The sequence below is a fragment of the Typopeltis vanoorti genome, chromosome 15 (genome assembly GCF_054136105.1).
Source record: "Typopeltis vanoorti isolate ZY-2024b chromosome 15, IOZ_Tvanoo_1.0, whole genome shotgun sequence".
In the NCBI taxonomy this organism is placed as follows: Eukaryota; Metazoa; Arthropoda; class Arachnida; order Uropygi; family Thelyphonidae; genus Typopeltis; species Typopeltis vanoorti.
The window spans coordinates 121,323,955-121,341,457 of NC_143563.1; the positions used below are offsets into that span (position 1 = coordinate 121,323,955).

General features: G+C 35.4%; 1 protein-coding gene across 18 annotated transcripts in view; it reads left to right on the forward strand.

Annotated features, from left to right (window-relative positions):
* Positions 1-17,503, forward strand: part of LOC150099111 (paired amphipathic helix protein Sin3a-like) — a 578,777-nt gene that overhangs the window by 87,707 nt on the left and 473,567 nt on the right. For 17 of the 18 annotated variants that reach the window (XM_090404589.1, XM_090404593.1, XM_090404598.1 and 14 more), the window contains one exon: positions 881-1,038. The exons of the other annotated variant lie outside the window; for it this stretch is intronic. In XM_090404589.1, the coding sequence (XP_090260715.1) occupies positions 881-1,038 (158 nt within the window). The remainder of the gene's footprint in view (positions 1-880; positions 1,039-17,503) is intronic. 18 annotated transcript variants of the gene reach the window in all.

The window sequence follows — 17,503 nt, forward strand, 5'->3', positions numbered from 1 at the left end:
GTGCAAAGTGGCCTTGTGACAAGTTCTGGTAAATGTTCAGAATCTAAAAGGAGTCAATTAAATGTGTTGTCACAGTGACCTGAGTCATTATTGTTCCAATGTTTAAGAATATTGGTCAGACAGTGATATATACAATTATTTGATGAAGGTGCAAAGTTAGGGAAGGTGTTAAGGCACATTTCTGATAACAGGATCTTTGCAGGTTGAATAAATTGTTTTCCTTGTTAATGAGGGGGGATAGTCTTATCTTCATCCAAATAGATCATGAGTTTGGATATCCTTATAGGCATGAACGTTTGTGAATTTCTTTTATTGCAGGAGATGAATAACATCATCACTTGGTAGGGTGTGAAGTGACTTGAAAATGTAATAGTAGACATTTTGGCTTGAGGATGTTGCTAAAAGAATATTTTACTAAAGGTAAATTGGTACAAATGGTTATCGATGTTAGCACAAGTAATTGTCAGGTGTTAAGTCATCACATCAGATGACAAATGAATTTCTTCTGCTTTGATAGGACTGCATCTTTACTGTTGCTGAGATATAGTCACTAGAGTTCAGAGGTGATGAGAAGATAGTTGAAAAGATCTAATGATGAGTAAAATTCATATTGGGCATGTGGACTTATTCATTTGAAAATATATAAATGGACATGGTAGATACAGCTGAAATTTTACAGCTCAGGGTATGTGGTTTATCCCTGGAAATTGAGTCGAGTTGTGGTTAGAAAGCATGTGATCCAAGTTCTCATCATTTTCTGTAGCAATGTGGGATAGACTACCACTGGGTGTTTCAGTGAGATGTAATAGGTATTAAGGCATTGTGTAATCATTAGGAGCTTGTATAATAATGTTTTTTTTTTTTCCCTTTTTCTCTTAAGGCACATGTTGCCCAGATGCAAGGTCAGCAGCAACAATTTCAAAGGCTAAAAGTTGAAGATGCATTATCCTACTTGGATCAAGTAAAAATTCAATTTGGCAATCAACCACAGGTTTATAATGATTTTTTGGATATCATGAAGGAATTTAAATCTCAGAGGTATGTTTCTTTATTGTATTTTAGCATCCTTATATAAACTGATTTGTCCTTTATATTTTTTAGTTTAGTTAAACAACAAATCTAAGCACAATGCTTCATCCATTATATCGGTAGACTGTTGTTTAGCTGAAAGCAGGATAACATTCTTTGAGATATTTTCATAAATATTTGCCTAATTTGCTTATTTCTATTCTCTCTTTATTCATTCACTCTTTTTTTTTTTTAAATCTATATATATTGAAGAACTTTAATGACTTCAAGCCGAGGGATGCAAATAGAACAAACTATTTGTTATTTGAACACACACACACACACACAACTAGTTTTGTCTTCTTAGAAGACGTCTTTGGGTGCATAACATGAAAAGAGAAATACAAACAATATATTAGTACATACATACGTACATATATTGTATATATTTCTACCTTCTACCAAAAGATTTCAGTTCTCTGGTTGAGAGGAAAAATTCGGACACCTAGTGAAAAAGGAAAATCAATATTTGACTTGATTTAACCCAATATTAACTGTGTTCACTGCTAATAATGTATTATATTATCATCCAAATGTCTTATCACTTTTCTTAAATATATCAGAATATCCAAGTGAACTATACATTGTGATAACTATCATTCAAAATTTATCAATAATATTTATATCGCATTCTTTATTAATTAATAATAAACTGATCGCGTAATTAATGCCTCCAAACAGAAATCTTAACAATAATTAGTAATACTAATCTTTCAAGGCATCAGGAGAGAATTAAGCTATGATCCCCATTATTCCCAATTGATTAAAATGGTAATTTGAAATATATGAGCTGGTTGATTTCTATCATGTAATATACACAAATTTATTTTAAATATTTTTTTATGTTTTGTATGTTACTCTCCATCCATAACATTTTACTATTTTATTCTTAAAGCTGTTCATTTTTATTCACATTTCGTATAGATACAATACTTAGGATGAGGCCATTTCATAAGTTTTCAACCCTAACTGTAAAAATTGAGCTTCTATTCGGTATATTTGTATGTCCTCTGGTAGGTGCAAGGGAGTCCAGATATCTACATTATACATCCTCTGTCCAAAAAGAAACTGAACTTTTGATAGAAAATAAAACACAGGCCAATTATAATTATTCAAATAATTTAATTCAATCAATATACTCTCCCTCGCTTCGATACAGCTTTTGGCATGGTCAATTAATTTGTTAAATGAGTTTTTTATATCGGTTTTTGGGATACTGTTGAGGATCCTGGTTACTGCCGCTTGAATGTTTTCAACGGTGTGGTATCGCTTTCCTTTCATCGGCAAATGAAGTTGGAGGAAGCCACTGGGTACTAAATTAGGTGAATACTGCGCGTGATCCAACACACAAACTTAGTTTTTGCTCAAACGGTGTTCGAACAATGAGATGGTGCATTATCATGCAAAAGTGATCAGCTGTCTGCATCACGATATTCATGCTAATTCTCTCTATCAATCGCTTCAGAACTTCGAGATAAAATTCACCATTGACCGTTTGGCCAGGTGGAACAAATTCTTTATGTATAATGTCCTTGGATTTCTAGAAACAAATCAGCATTGTCTTTACTTTTGACTTCTCCAAGCGAGTTTTTTTTCGGATTCCCCTCTTCTAGTAGTCTCCATTCAGCACTCTGGTGTTTTGTTTCAGGCTCAAACTCAAAACACCACGTTTCGTCACCAGTAATGATGTTTCAAGGAAGTTGAGTCCTTACGAGTGGTTTTAATGAGGTCCTTGCAATGTTCAATTCGATGCATTTTTTTGGTTGTTGGTCAACTTGTGGGGAACAAATCGCGAATTCAATTTATGAAGGCTCAAACTCGCGGCCAAAATGGGGATTCCAAAATCAACACAGTTGATTTTGGAATCCCCAATTCATTTTCAATCAATCTCATGAACGATTTCGGGTTTTCTTTGATGAAATCACGCACTTTTTGGATGTTAACGTCACTCAGTCCAGTTTTTGGACGGCCTGGTTTTTCGTCGTCCTCAAGCATCTCATGACCACTTTAAAATCACTTAAACCACTCGTAAACTTGAGTACGGGATAAGCATTCAATGCCGTATGCTTTGCATTTTGGTAAAATTTTTTCCAAGTTTAACAGAAAAATCAATCCAGCTCTGTTTGAAACTCATTTTCCAACCTTTCGTCAAAACACTGTCACTCTTGGCACTATAACTCGGCTTCTAATGAAACAAATTTCATAAACAATTGACACAACACTAATGAAGGTTGCCATCAATTGTTTATGAAACAAATTTCATAAACAATTGACACAACACTAAGGAAGGTCGACAACAAAAAGATATGACAGGTGGCACCACTAGTTTCTTCTATTTTCGAAAAGTTCGGTTTCTTTTTGGACAGAGGATATACTCTTTATGGACTTGTTTTTAAACTTCGGTTCTCTCCTTCTCCTGTTATGCCCAACAGATGCCAATTTACTAGAAATGATGCATTTGAAATTTGGGTAATCAAAGCCGAGAGCCATCATTCAAGACTGGCCTGATCAGCAACTAAAACTGTATAAAGACTTTTTTTTATTCCAACAAGCAAGGATTCTGTTAATGAGACCAACTTAACTAGTATGTTTTACCAACATGCTTGGCCTATGCGAGATCATGCAACAAATGCAGAAGTCACCAGCAGATCTCAAACTGATTTCATAAAGGCCATCAGAAGAAATCCTTGCCTCCTGTCCAACAAGTGGAAACCATACTTTCTGGTCCCTTGCTAAGACCATCAAATGCATTCTGATCACCTATATTATCATCTCTCTCTCTCTCTCATCCATTTGCCACCCAAAGATTTAAAGCTTACCTCCTGGGATCACTTTCCTTCCAGCTTGTGAATTAATGACCAAGGAAAATTATCTCCCAGCACACCAGAATCTTAGCACTGTATGATTATTGAATAATTTAGACACTAAAGTCTTCTGGTCATGATGTGTCTCTCCAGTTATATTTAAAACATTTGCTACAGGGCTAATACCTTTATCATATCATCATTCTTTTATACTTTTTTATATCGGTGCGTTGAGGGATGTTTATGACCTGTCATATATCCAGTCTGTTCCAAAAATGTGAGAGGTCTTGATGTGCTTGTACCTACAAGCACATAAAGTTCCTTCATCCTCTCTGTATCGAATGAGCATGTGTAAATACAGTGTGATTCACGAACTTCATTTTACCTTCCTTTCTTTCTCAACCAAATATATTTACAATTTCTTGAAATTGAATTTTAATCTCTGCTTTCAGTCCTGCAATACAAATCTGCAGGATTCCCTGCTGAATAATTTGAATAATTTTTGGGATAAATTTGATGTGAAAATCAGCATTAAAAAGCTAGAGCTAAAAATAGGCAAAAACGTTTCAAGTAGCTGCCTTTGTATTAATGTCTCTACAATATTAGGTTCCCACTTCCATCTGCCATTGTCCCTTTTACAAGTCACTCAAATGCTAAGTGGTATCTTTGAAGAATTGTATTACCACTTAGCATTTGAATGGCTTGTTTACTAATCCTGTCTGGTTTGCCTTCTGTACCTTCTCACTTTTTACTTTTTTCCTTTTTTGAGTTACTGGAACAAATTCTTCAAGAACTTGCATTGAGACACTATTAAATCTGCTGATATGACCAAGCCTGATGAAAGATCAGTTTATATCGTTATAAAATGCGAAGTACTTTTTTAGAATAGTTTGCAGCTACACTAGTTTTATTTTATTCATGCATACATCTATAGTTAATCTGCTTAAAAGAATGCTGTTTATGTTAACAATATAAGAACTTTAAGAAACCTATATTTGGGTGTGGATAACAAATGCTTCTTCTTAATGAAATCGAAATTTATAGAACATTTAAAATATTAGTTAACAAGAAATTTGACTTTTAATGTAAATTTATGCAAATTGATCACCCTTGGAACTTGGAGATGTAGACAAGTTTTGGTCTAAGATAAGTATTATAATCCTCAATGTCACTGGTGTGGTTTTGGTCAGTATGTTGAGAAAGAATTTTTATTGAATAACACCAGAAATGTTTCTGATGAAAAATGAAGAGGAAACAAAAGTTAGCAATAAAATATTTAATACCACATAAAAAAACAAGACACTATAAACATACAGTAGCAAACAAATTAATCCAAACAAGCCGAATTTTTTTTTTTTTTTTTTTTTTTTTTTTTTTTTTTTTTTTTTTTTTTTTTTTTTTCACAATGATTTTACTTTTGGTTTACTATTTTAGGTTTTGGTTTTAGTTCAGTATTTTGATTGAGGATTATATATTTTAACTGTCTCTACAATGTTTCTTAATAGTGTAAACAAGTTGACATTTGTAGTGTTTTATTCATTTGGTTTAGCTATACAATGGATACATCTCCTAGAAAGCTTTCAAAAATATATACTCTTTCTCAGCACAGACATCCACGACTCAAAGGCAAATTGTCAATGAGTGTGGGTTGTTGGTTTGAGTACTGTTAATGCAATTTTAAAGAGGTTTAGGAAGACGGGAACCTTTTTTCCTGACAAAAAAGGAAAACTACTGAAGATTGAATTACACTTACTGAAGATTGTTTACTTGTTAAGAAAAGTGAAATGAATTGAATATTGTCTGCTGTAGACATCTTCCCAGACACATCAATTCCACTAGACTCGGCTGCTAGTGGAATTGATGTGTCTGTCGAAGATTGTTGGAAGTAAGGAGGACTGCCTGCAGATTTAAAAAAAAAACAATAATAATAAACATAACTGTTGACAAAAGCTATGCAGAAAATGAGGCTCTAGTGCAAAGGCGTACAAAGATTGGACTGTTGAAGTAGAAGGTCAGATGAGTGCTATTTCTTTGTCCAAGGAGAGAAAGTACCCTTATGTTTGCAAATCAGTGGCTGAGAAGACCTTTTCTGCCTTCCTTCAACAAGCTCTTAAACACCCAGCTAAAAAGATGTTCTGGGGTTGTTCTACACGTGACAGTCGAGGATCATTTGTGCCTGTTGATGGTATGATGAAAAGTGACCAATACATAAAAATATCGGAGAAAGGAGTGGTCCCACAGATCCAGAAAGTAAAAGAACTCATCTTCCAACAGGATCTTACTCCATACCACACTTCAAAAAAAAAGTAAGAGTTTCTCAAAAATTACAACCTCCAATTGCTTCAGTGGCCAGGTAACTCATCATCATCAAATTCCTGATATGTACCCTCAAGGAGTGTAGATATTATGATAGTACTACATGAAAAACTTACATCATTAATAACTTCCTATCAACAATTTTCCTCTGAATCAATCTATTATCTGTCAAGACTTCAACATTATCAAATCTTATATTTCTGTCTTCTAAGGCATTTTTACTGTATCAATCCATATATATCTTTCTCTGGGTCCTTTTCTGTCCAGCTTGTTGACATTTAAGTGACCATACCACCTGAGATTAGCTCTGCTCACACATTCCTGGATGCTAATAATGTCAAGTTCTTGCCAAGTAACTCTCGTGACATTAACCTCATTGAAAATTTGAGAGCCATGGTGAAAAAGAGATTGGAAAATTAATTTATGATACAAAAGATAACCCAATACAATCCAGTATAAAAGGATGGTTTTGAGATTCAGAAATAAGAAAAATGGGTTTTTCATTGGTAGAGTCCATACCCAAGCAAATTAATGAACTCATTAGGAACAGAGGAGCACATATAAATTATTAGGTAAAGTTGGGGTTTAATTTTGGTACTCGTGTAATTGAGAAATTAAAATTTTTGTTTAAAATGTGAATATTTGGATTAATTTGTTCACTACTATACAGTTATAGATGCAAAATCATTGACTTATCTATAAACAGTTGGAAGTGGACCATACACTATAATTAATCATTTTAATAAAGACCTATGCAAATAACCTAAAGAAATAATAGATTGCTTGACATCAAAACACCCCATAATCCCACAGATCTATGGATCATCAGAAATTCACAAATCAGGCTTTTCTTGCAATCAGTTCCCTGACTCATAACATTGCAAGGTATATATCTAAATTTAATGCCTTCATCCATGACTTTATCTGGCCTACTGCATGGAAGGATAAGAGTTAGGTTATTCTCTCATATAATGGTGCAGGTTTGGAAGGGCTTTCCTTTTGATGGTGGTGGTGCTGAGTGCAGAATGTGAACAAATTCAAAGGAAGATATAACAGGTGGCGTGTGTGACATGTGGCCTCTCCCCAGTGCAACATCTTCCCTTTCCCCTTCTAATAGTATATCAGGCATACATCTCATGGGTGACATTAATGGACACAGTACTCCTTGTGGTAGTGACAACAAAAATAGATGGGGTTGTATCACTGAGTCATGACCTCTCCCTTCTTAATAATAATTGATATTTCCATATACCTGCTTGCTTGTATTATTCTGCATTAGAACTTTGTCTGTTTCCCTAGAATCTCAGCAACAGCTTCTTCTCCTCTTGTGCTTTTGATATTGAAAGGGTAACAACAGAAGCTAAACTTTTCTCCTAATGTGATATAGACCCTACAATCAGCCTTTCATTCAGAGGGAACTAAAAAGCACTGTTCTCTGGCATGCCAGTGTAGTACGCATTCATGACATTCATTATGAGATGATATAACATCTTCGGTGAGTCTCCTTTTCTTAATTATACAACTTAATATTTGCAAAGGAAGAGTTTCCAAATGCTTGGCATAAGTTAATTGTTATTGCCATACCAAAACCTGGTAAGGAATCAACACAGTAAACAGTTACTGACCTATCACTTTGACCGGCTTTCTTTGTAAGATATTGAAAAAAATTGTAAATGCAAGGCTTTCTGGTATTTAGAAAGCAGCAAACTTCTCTCCAATGTACGTTGTGGCTTTCTTAGATACCAATTAACATTAGACTGTTTGATCCATTTAGAAACATGTATAAGAGACACTTTCTGAATGTGAAACATCTTGGTTCAGTCTTCATCATGGGGAAAAAAAGCATTATTCCAGCAGCACCAGAAGCCAGGCTCATGGGGCTCATCTTTGACAGAAAGCTTACATTCTTTAACATTCATCAACTCTAGGGACAAATACAAAAAAGCATTGAGTCTCCTTCACACTCTCTCCTCTATATCAGTGTTTCAAAAACGATATTCTACAGAACACCAGTGTTCTGTGAAAAATTAATACAAGCCTGGAATGGTTTTAAATGCTGCAACAAATTCAGACATGTTTGAAAATCAGGTGTTCCTCACTTTGCATGTAGATTGTGCTATTAAGGCCAGCACGTGCTGGCTAACAACTGTCCACGGTTGTCAACACCTCCAAGCACGAGTGAAGTACAGAGGTATTATTCTAGGAAACATCAATGTGATGCGCTACAGCCCGGCATGCCTGTAGCGTGCACTTTGCATTTTTGCGATGCGATACAGCCTGCTGTAGCGATAGTGTGCACTTAGCTTCGCATTGAATACAAGTGATGTTACTTGACTCTAACCAAGGCGTTCTCTTAAAATTTCAGGATTTGTGAAGTGTTCCGTCATAGGAAAAGTTTGAGAAACGCTGCTGTACAGAATGGGATGCTGATCATTGTACCTTGCTCTGCCTTTATTGTGCACTTCTACACTCAAAGAGTGATCATGGGTTCCAGGTTTACAATTCTGCACGGGAAAGCCTGATGGTTGAACCCTATTCATCATCAGGGTATACGAATAGCTACTGGTGTGTGCTTTTTATGCATTACGTTGAAGCAAATGAACATGCTCTGTCTTAGATGAAAACAGTTGTTTCTTAACTATGCCCAAAAAATAGTCTCTTCTAGCGAATCCTAACTGGACTGGTATCTCTTGCTGCATTGGTGAGCTCATTATCACACACATTAGACTGCCGTACGTCCCTTTGGTATGCTTGTTAAAGAGATTATGGAAGATATTGGTATGAATGTTAACAACATTAATGGCTCTAAACATAAAAGCATTTTTCCATGGTAGCCCACTCTGATTTCTTGCCCATCTGTACTGATGTTTCAAGATCTGAGACCTCTGTTGGTTGTGCTGTTGCTGTTTCCTGACATTATTATATCCCACCAAATACACTTAATTGCAGTAATTATACAGCAAAGTTACATGCTCTTCAGCTTCTTGCATATATAAGAAAATTGCTACCAAACGTGTGTGTATAAGAGACACTTTCTGAAAAATCTCAATAATAATTGAGATTCATTGAGTTTATTACAGGCCATCTTGTTTCCTTTGTATAATCCACATCCAGTACTGTGCAGGTTTTGCAAATGTTGTTTAAAATGAAGGTCTTTAATTTTGATGTTTGGTTATGCTGGATTCAACGACTTTATAAATAAAGGGAAGGAGTTGCAGCTACTAGATTAGTTCATACCTTTTCCATTTCCAGACAGCCTATAAGATCAAATCTAATTATCCAATGCCAATCTTCATGGGAACAAGTACTAACAAATAAATTGCATGAGATTACGCCTGAAAAGAAGCACTGACAGTCAATGTAGAAATAAAAGAGAGGAAATTGTTTTTTGCTATGCTCTGCAAAGAGAGGAAGTTGTTTTTGCTATGCTCTGCAAAGAGAGGAAGTTGTTTTTGCTATGCTCTGCATAGATTACAGTCATCTTATACATTCTTATTTATTGAAAGCTATGGTTCACATGTTTGTCAAGTTCTGGAGCGTCAGCACTTCTTACAAAAGAGGAAGGAAATTTTTTTTCCCTTGCTCTTTTCTGAAAAATTGCATGATGTGTTTAATCTTTTACAAAGAATTTATTTAAGCTTAATTTATAAATTTTTAAAATTTGTTTTTTGTGCAGTATATGCATTATTTACCGATTTATCACCTTATTATTATTTATTGTTACTTGCTGTACTACTGTAACCTTCGCTTTCCTTGCACCAATAAATTATAATCAATCAGTCAACTCCACAATGACTCCTTCACTTCCTTGGAAGTCTTTCGTAATAATAATAATATCAAGAACCCAAGATTTCATTGACAAGATTGAGATTAGCAAGTTTAGATATAAGCCTTTTCATTATTGTTCCCAGAGAAGAAATTTGTCAATGTGTACTATGAACAGAAAGAAGGCATCTATGGGTGCATCTATAAGAAAGATTCTGGTAATTGGACCACATGTTTATTAAGATAAATAACAATAAAAAAAACAAACCTAAAAGTTTCATAAGTCGTTTGACTTACATCTTCAGGGGTCAAAGGTAACTAAAAGTTTAAACACAAGAAATGAAAATTACTCAAAATGGTTCATTCTATGCAGTTATAGCCACTTAACTGTTCATTAAATTAAATATCCGAATGCAGATTCACTGCAGTGCTAAGTTTGAACAATGATGGATTCTGTTGTTCACATTCACATTGTCAGAGGTCTGACTGGGGTATATTTTTTATCAATGCTGACCAAACTTGTTGTAGAATTAGGCCCTAGTTTTTGTTGCATTGCGTTGGAATTCTAAGCATGTTTGCAGCTTCTTTAAATTTCCTTATGTAACAATTTTTTTCAATGTAAGATATGTTCGTTTTTTGCCAGAGAACATTATGGCCGGTGGAAGTTGTATGGTATGCTAGACCTGATTTGTGTTCTCTTCTTTTTTGCACATCATTTTGGTGTTTGTTCATGCCTATTTCCCCTGATCTTCCCATCTGAACTACGTAGCAGATCCCACATGAAAAATGAATTTTATAAACACCTGGTTTTTTAAAGGATGATGTGGAAGTTTTTGGGGATGTAGAAATCTTGAAATTTTTTCCAGACTTAGAAAAGCAACTTTGATGTTATGTCATCATCATCAAATTCTTGACATATACCTTCAAGGGATGTACAGGATATGATGGTACGACACGAAAAATTTACGTCATTACGTAATTCTAAACCACTTTGTACTATATCAATCCACCTATACCTTGGCCTTCCTCTGAGTCGTTTTCCTGCCGACCTGGCAAAGAACAGTTGTTTTGCTAATCGATCATCGCTCATTCTGTTTAAGTGACCATACCACCTGAGATTAGCTATGCTAATGCATTCCTGGATGCTAACAGTGTCAAGTTCTTTCCTAATATACTTGTTTTTAATATGATATTGCCATTGATGCCATCTGTTCCCTCCTCTAATCTTTCTCAGGACTCTCATATCTGTGGTTTCTAGTCTTTGGTCAAGTGTTTTATTTCTGACCCAGCTCGCATATCTATAAGTTAAAACTGGTTTGAACACTGTCTTGTATACGGCTAATTTAGTGTTCCGACTAATTTCTCTCTTATTCCATATAAATTTATTCAATTGACTTGTTACCATACCAGCTTTGTTGATTCTGTTGTCTATTTCCATATTTAATTTACCATCTTCACTAAAAATCGTGCCTAAGTAGCTGAATGTTTTACTTGTTCTATAGGTTCTCCATTCACAATGCAGCTGATATTTTCAGTGATTCTACCTATTTTCATTGTCTTTGTCTCTTTATTGCTGACCTTCATACCAAATCTATTACAGCAGTTATTCAATTTAGTCGGAAAATCTTGCAGACTTATATCCATATTTATTTAGAAGTATAACATTATCTGAATAAAGTAAAGAGCTGAGATTAACATCTCCAGTTCTGATATCATGTTTAATATTACTTTCCTTCATAATGTGATCCATATAGATAATGAATAACAGAGGGGATAACGTACATCCCTGTCTCACACCAGATTTAACATTAAACCATCTTCCTGTACTTCTTTCAATTCTAACTGCTGATTTACAACTCAAATACAGAATAAGTATTGCTTGATATAATGCCCCATGGACACCATATAACTGCAGTGTATTGAATAGCTTCTCTCTTGGTACCTTGTTATATGCCTTTTCCAGATCGACAAAACTTAAATTTAGATCTTTGTTATATTCCCATGCTTTCTCAATTAATTGTCGTAAAGTGAAGATCTGATCCTGACAGCCTCTATTTGGCCTGAATCCAGCTTGTTCTTCACCAAGCTTGTCTTCCACCATTCTTCTCAACCGTTTCTCAAGTATACTAACATTAATCTTACTAGGAACACTCAGTAGGGAAATACCTCTGTAATTCTCACATTCAGTTTTATTTTCCTTTTTATATATGGGCACTATTAGAGCTCTACTCCAATCATCGGGAATTCGTCCCTCTGTCTCCAGGAACTATGCAGTGCAGCCACTGTAAGACTTATACCACTATACTTCAGCATTTCTGGTTAAATATCATCTACTTTTGCTACCTTTCCACATTTCAAGCGTTTGATGGCTTTTTCTACTTCAAGTATGGATATGCATTCCTGACTGTATGCCTGTTGAGTGTTTTTTACCACTGTGCTCACTGCTTGTTTCATTTAGCAGTTTTTCAGTGTTATTACTCTATACTTCAAGGATATCTTTTTCTCCCATTTTCATGTCACCTTTATCATCTCTAACTCTTTTTACATCACTCTTTCCTCCATTTCTAAGTTTCTTCAACAACCTCCAGAATATCTTACCACCTTCTTGATATTTATTTTCTATGTTCTTCCCGAAGTCCTCCCATGACTTTTATTTAGCTAGTTTTACACAGTGTTTAGCTTTCTTACATTTGTCTCTGTATTCTCTAAGAGCACAAGCTGACTTATTTGCCAGGAACTTTTGATATGTTTTCTTCTTTTCCTTCACTGCCTCTTTAACTTCCTGTGTCCACCAGGGAGTCCTGATTTTATTATCCTTGCAGACAACCTCACCACATGCCTCTCTGGCTGAATCAATCAGGTTTTCTTCAAGGTTTGCCACTGAATCGCCAAGGTTTGGTTCTCAAATTCTTTCATTTATTCTTGAATAATGTTTGTTTATTTTAGTCACCAGTTCACATCTGATAGCTGCTCAACTTTTATTCGCTTTAAGATTTTCTTACATGTCATTCTTTTCAATATGAAATTCAATTTTATCCTGCTCAAGACTAAATAGTGATCACTTCCGATTTCAAATCCTTTGTTACAACAAAGTCTCATTGACTATGTTATTGTTGAGTTAATATCAACAATAACATAGTCAATGAGACTTTTCTTTTTCCTTGAATTTGTGCACATTTTTATGTTGGAACATGGTGTTAGTAATAACCAGTCCATGTCTTGAACAGAAATCCAACAGGTATTTGCCAATATTGTTAGCTTTGCTGTTTTCTCCAAATTTTCCCAAAATATTTACGTATGTCTGACAATCACTTTCTACTCTGCTATTTAGATCCCCAACAAGGACCAACTTTTCCTTTTTCATTGTGTCAGTAGCTTTCTCTAGAGACTAAAAAAAATTCCTCCACTTCTACCTTAGTAGAACCTTCTGTGGGACCATAGGCACAAATACGTCTCATTGTCCAGTTCCCCATTCTGATATTTGCCCACATCACTCTACATGAGACTGCTTGCCATTCAAGAAGATTATCCTTATATGAATATAACATTTTGTATTTAATGCTCAGAAAGATCTCACCAGTTTTTTTGTTTCAGTCACCCCTATAATGTCGATCTCTTACTTATCTAATTCCTCAACTAGCTCCATTTCTTTGCCATTCAGGCTTCTTATGTTGATAGTTCTGATCTTTAACTCTGGTGAAGTTGAGTTAGGGTGTGTTTTCAGAATTTGTTCCAGTTGCTGACTTTTCGCTGTTCACCCTGGTTCCCTGGCAAAAACAATGGATGGGCCTTGTTTAACCGGGCGACGCCCCAGCCGGAATGAAATTTTGTCATGTTGTACCAACTTTTTGTATTTTGGTTTAAGCCATTAAGAATAAGATTTGGTCAGCTAAATCCCAAATTGGCAGCCCATTCTCATTCGTTTAGTATCCATGTAGTTACCCAACAGGGTGCACCATGAGGAGGTGAGGATTTGATATTAGGTCAGAAGCCCTGGTCGGTTCTCCACGTTCCTTTAAAGGATATGTGGAAGTCTCCTCTCAGTTATACATCTTTGACCCTTAAGCACCCCTTGATGTTATGTTTGTTTTGTAATTTGGCCATTTTGTCTGTAATATTCTTGATGTATAAGTGTGATTACGTTCTTGAAATCTTGCTTTTGTGAGATGCATGTAGGAGCTGTTGAGGATTTTTTTGATGGTCTATTTTTTTTTATTGTTATTTATCTTAATAAACATGTGGTCCAATTACCAGAATCTTTATTATGAACTGTTAAACCACAGAAACCTATGCCTATAAAAAGGTGCATCTATTTTGCCACATCTAGCAAATATTTGAATTCATTATTTGAAAACAGCCATTTGAAAGAACCATATTCAGCCTGAAATATGGATATGCTCTTGTGATAAGTTTGTTAATAACTGCTTGCCAGAACAGATTATTCCTCAAAAAAAAAAAAAAATAAATAATATATATATATATATAAAACATGAGAAATTGAAAGCAGGTCATTGTGTTGTGTTTCCTGGGTATGCCTAGTGGAGTATTTCGAGCATATTTACATTAAAAATTCTCAGCTGAAACAGCTTTTAAAACATTTTTAATTTTGCTAGGGTTTCTTATAAATAGAATTCAAATAGACTTTAGACTCCTGTCTACATCTACTATCCAGAGGAAAAATATTTGTACTGTTGTACATGTCAGAAGAAATTACCGGCTGATGTGACAGAATAATCTTAATCATTCACAATTCAGATTTATAATGGGGGAGGGGGGAGTGAATGCTATTGAAAAATCAATTCTTTCAGTCTGTAACCTTACATAAATGCGAAGTACTTTGCAGAATGGAAAACTAGTTTGCAGCTACAAGCTACCAAGGAACGCTGATTTTATCTCACTGTAAGAATGCACTCAGCCTTGTTTGTGATTAGGAGACCAACTGCCTATCAGTTTCCTCCAAAAATTTAAGTGAACAGGAGTGCCACCTTTTTTGCAGAATTAAAAAAATGAGAGATTACCATCAACAATGTCACTTGCTATGGGCAACATGCTGTGATGAGTCAGTGCTGTTGATTTTTGCACTGTTCAAAAGTAATAATGAATTTAGAATCAGAATAGCACGATTTTTATTTTTCATAATTGTTTTTGTTTTGCTTGAAATATTATATAACACAAGCTGTGAAGACCATGAAAACATGTATTTGGGTTTATTGTCATGCCAAGTTAGCCATTAAGCATTTTTTGAAAGCCAAGGTTTTTTTTTTTTTTTTGTGATTTCAGAAGTCCAAGAAGAAACTGTTTTGGGTAGACTTAATTTTTATATCTGAGATTATTTAGTGGGATCATAATCTAAAAACTAGGTAGGTCTAAAACTAAGCAGTCAATAAAAATGATATCCATTTTTCTATTGTATTCACTAGCATTAAAGATAATTGCTGCACTGCCCTTTTCAGCTCTGGTGATGACTATTGCGTAGCTTCTTGAGAGTACAGAGTTGGCCGTTACTTTTAGGAGGCAGAGATTTGGAAAGGATGCTAGCTATTTCTGGAGCTAAGTTACGGATTCTGCATTTGATGTTGAATATCAGATCCAGTGTTGGTACTTGTTTCAGTGCATTTCAGTTATTATCAGTTATCAGATATAAAATTATGGATAGACTTTAGGCAGCAATGACAAACTTCATTATGCTTTTTGATGGATCCTAAATCCATGGCTTAAGTTCAACCTATTCATATCATTGTTAATGTGTCAATCAAGTCTGTTCTTTCTGATATGTTTAAGAATTCTTTCTGAGGAGAGGGTTCTGAAATGTCATTCTCTTGAATGATGTTACAGAGTTCATGGATGAGATGAGCTGAGAGCTCTGACTGTAATGAGTTGATGGCTGTGTTAATAGCGTAAAGGGTGGATGGTGGTGTGAGTAGCATGATCTGTTTCCATACTAGAACAAAGCTGGCACACTCTTATATACAAAGGTCTTTTTATCCCTCCAAGACTTATAGTAAATGCAATTGATTCCCATTCTGTTCAGTTAGCGAAATCTCTTAAACTCTCTCCCCCCCCCCCCCCCCCCCCCGCATATGCTGGCCATATACATCATACATAAAAAAATAAAAAATAAAAAAAATTACCAATTTTAAAATTTCTATTAAAAATTTAATTATTAATGGTACAGATACCTTAGTCAGTTTTGACATCACCTGACTGTTCACAAGTATTGACACCTTATTACTTAAAAAATTTAAGGCTTTTGATAGACTGCCACATGACAAGCTCTTAAAGAAATTGAAACAGATGCAATTGGATAATAGACTTCTTAGTTGGATCAGTGACTGGCTATCAGATAGGTATTAGAAAGTTGTATGTAGGGGTGCGGTATCCCAAAAGAGAGAGGTCACTAGTGGTGTACTGTGGGTGGGGGGTCAGTTTTGGGACCATTGTTGTTCAATTTGTATGTTAGTGATATTGGGATGGGTTTAATTAGTGATGTGCAGCTGTTTGCAGATGATGAAAAACTGGGGGGAGCAATGCAGAGTCAAGCGGATGTTATGGCCTTACAAGGGGACTCGAATAGATTACTTAAATGGGCAGATAAGTGGAACTGTCAGTTCAATGTTGCAAAGTGTAAGATTTTTAGAACGGAAAGCAACGATAGGATGCAAAATATACACTTGGTGGAGAAACTTGAATGAAGGAAGTAGAGGAGATGAAAGATCTAGGAGTGAAGGACCTGAAATTCAAGATTCCACAAATTCAAAGTTGTGAAGATGTCGTATCGGATAATGGTAATGATGCAGAGGACCCTGACATGCAGAAATAGAGAAGTTATGATGCCATTGTATAAGGACTCGATCAGGCCACATATGGATTATTGTGCACAGTTTTGGTCGCTGGGTTTTCATCGTGATGAGGATATATTGGAAGGGGTCCAGAGAAGATTCACAAAGGTGGTCAGTGATTTTTGGAATGTGGGGTATGAGGACAGAATTAGAGAATGTAAGTTTCAGAGCCTCGTTAATCTGAGGAAGAGAGGGGGAGGATATGATTGAAATGTGTAAGTTAGTCAGGGTTTTTTTTATAAGGATGACATGGAAGAGATTTTTCAGAGAATGGGAGAGGTGGGGGATAGAACAAGGGGCCATTGCTAGAAACTGTATAAGGAGGGTGTTGGTGATCAGTGTAATGAGGAGTAGGTTCTTTGCATGGTGAGTGGAATGCATTGCCTGAGTGTGTTGTGAATTAGAGACATTGAATCAGTTTAAAGCACGATTGGATGATCATTGTGTGCAATAGTGTGTACCTCCCACGATGAATCTCTGACCCCATGGAAGTCATCATCAAATTCCTGCTATGTACCCTCAAGAGGTGTACAGGATATGATACATGAAAAATTTACATCATTATTGACTTCCTATTTACAATTTTCCTCCAAATCAGTCTGTTACTTGTCAAGACTCCAACATTATCAGATCTTACATTTCTATTGTCTAAGGCACTTTTTACCATATCAATCCACCTATATCGTGGTCTTCCTCTTGGTCGTTTTCTTG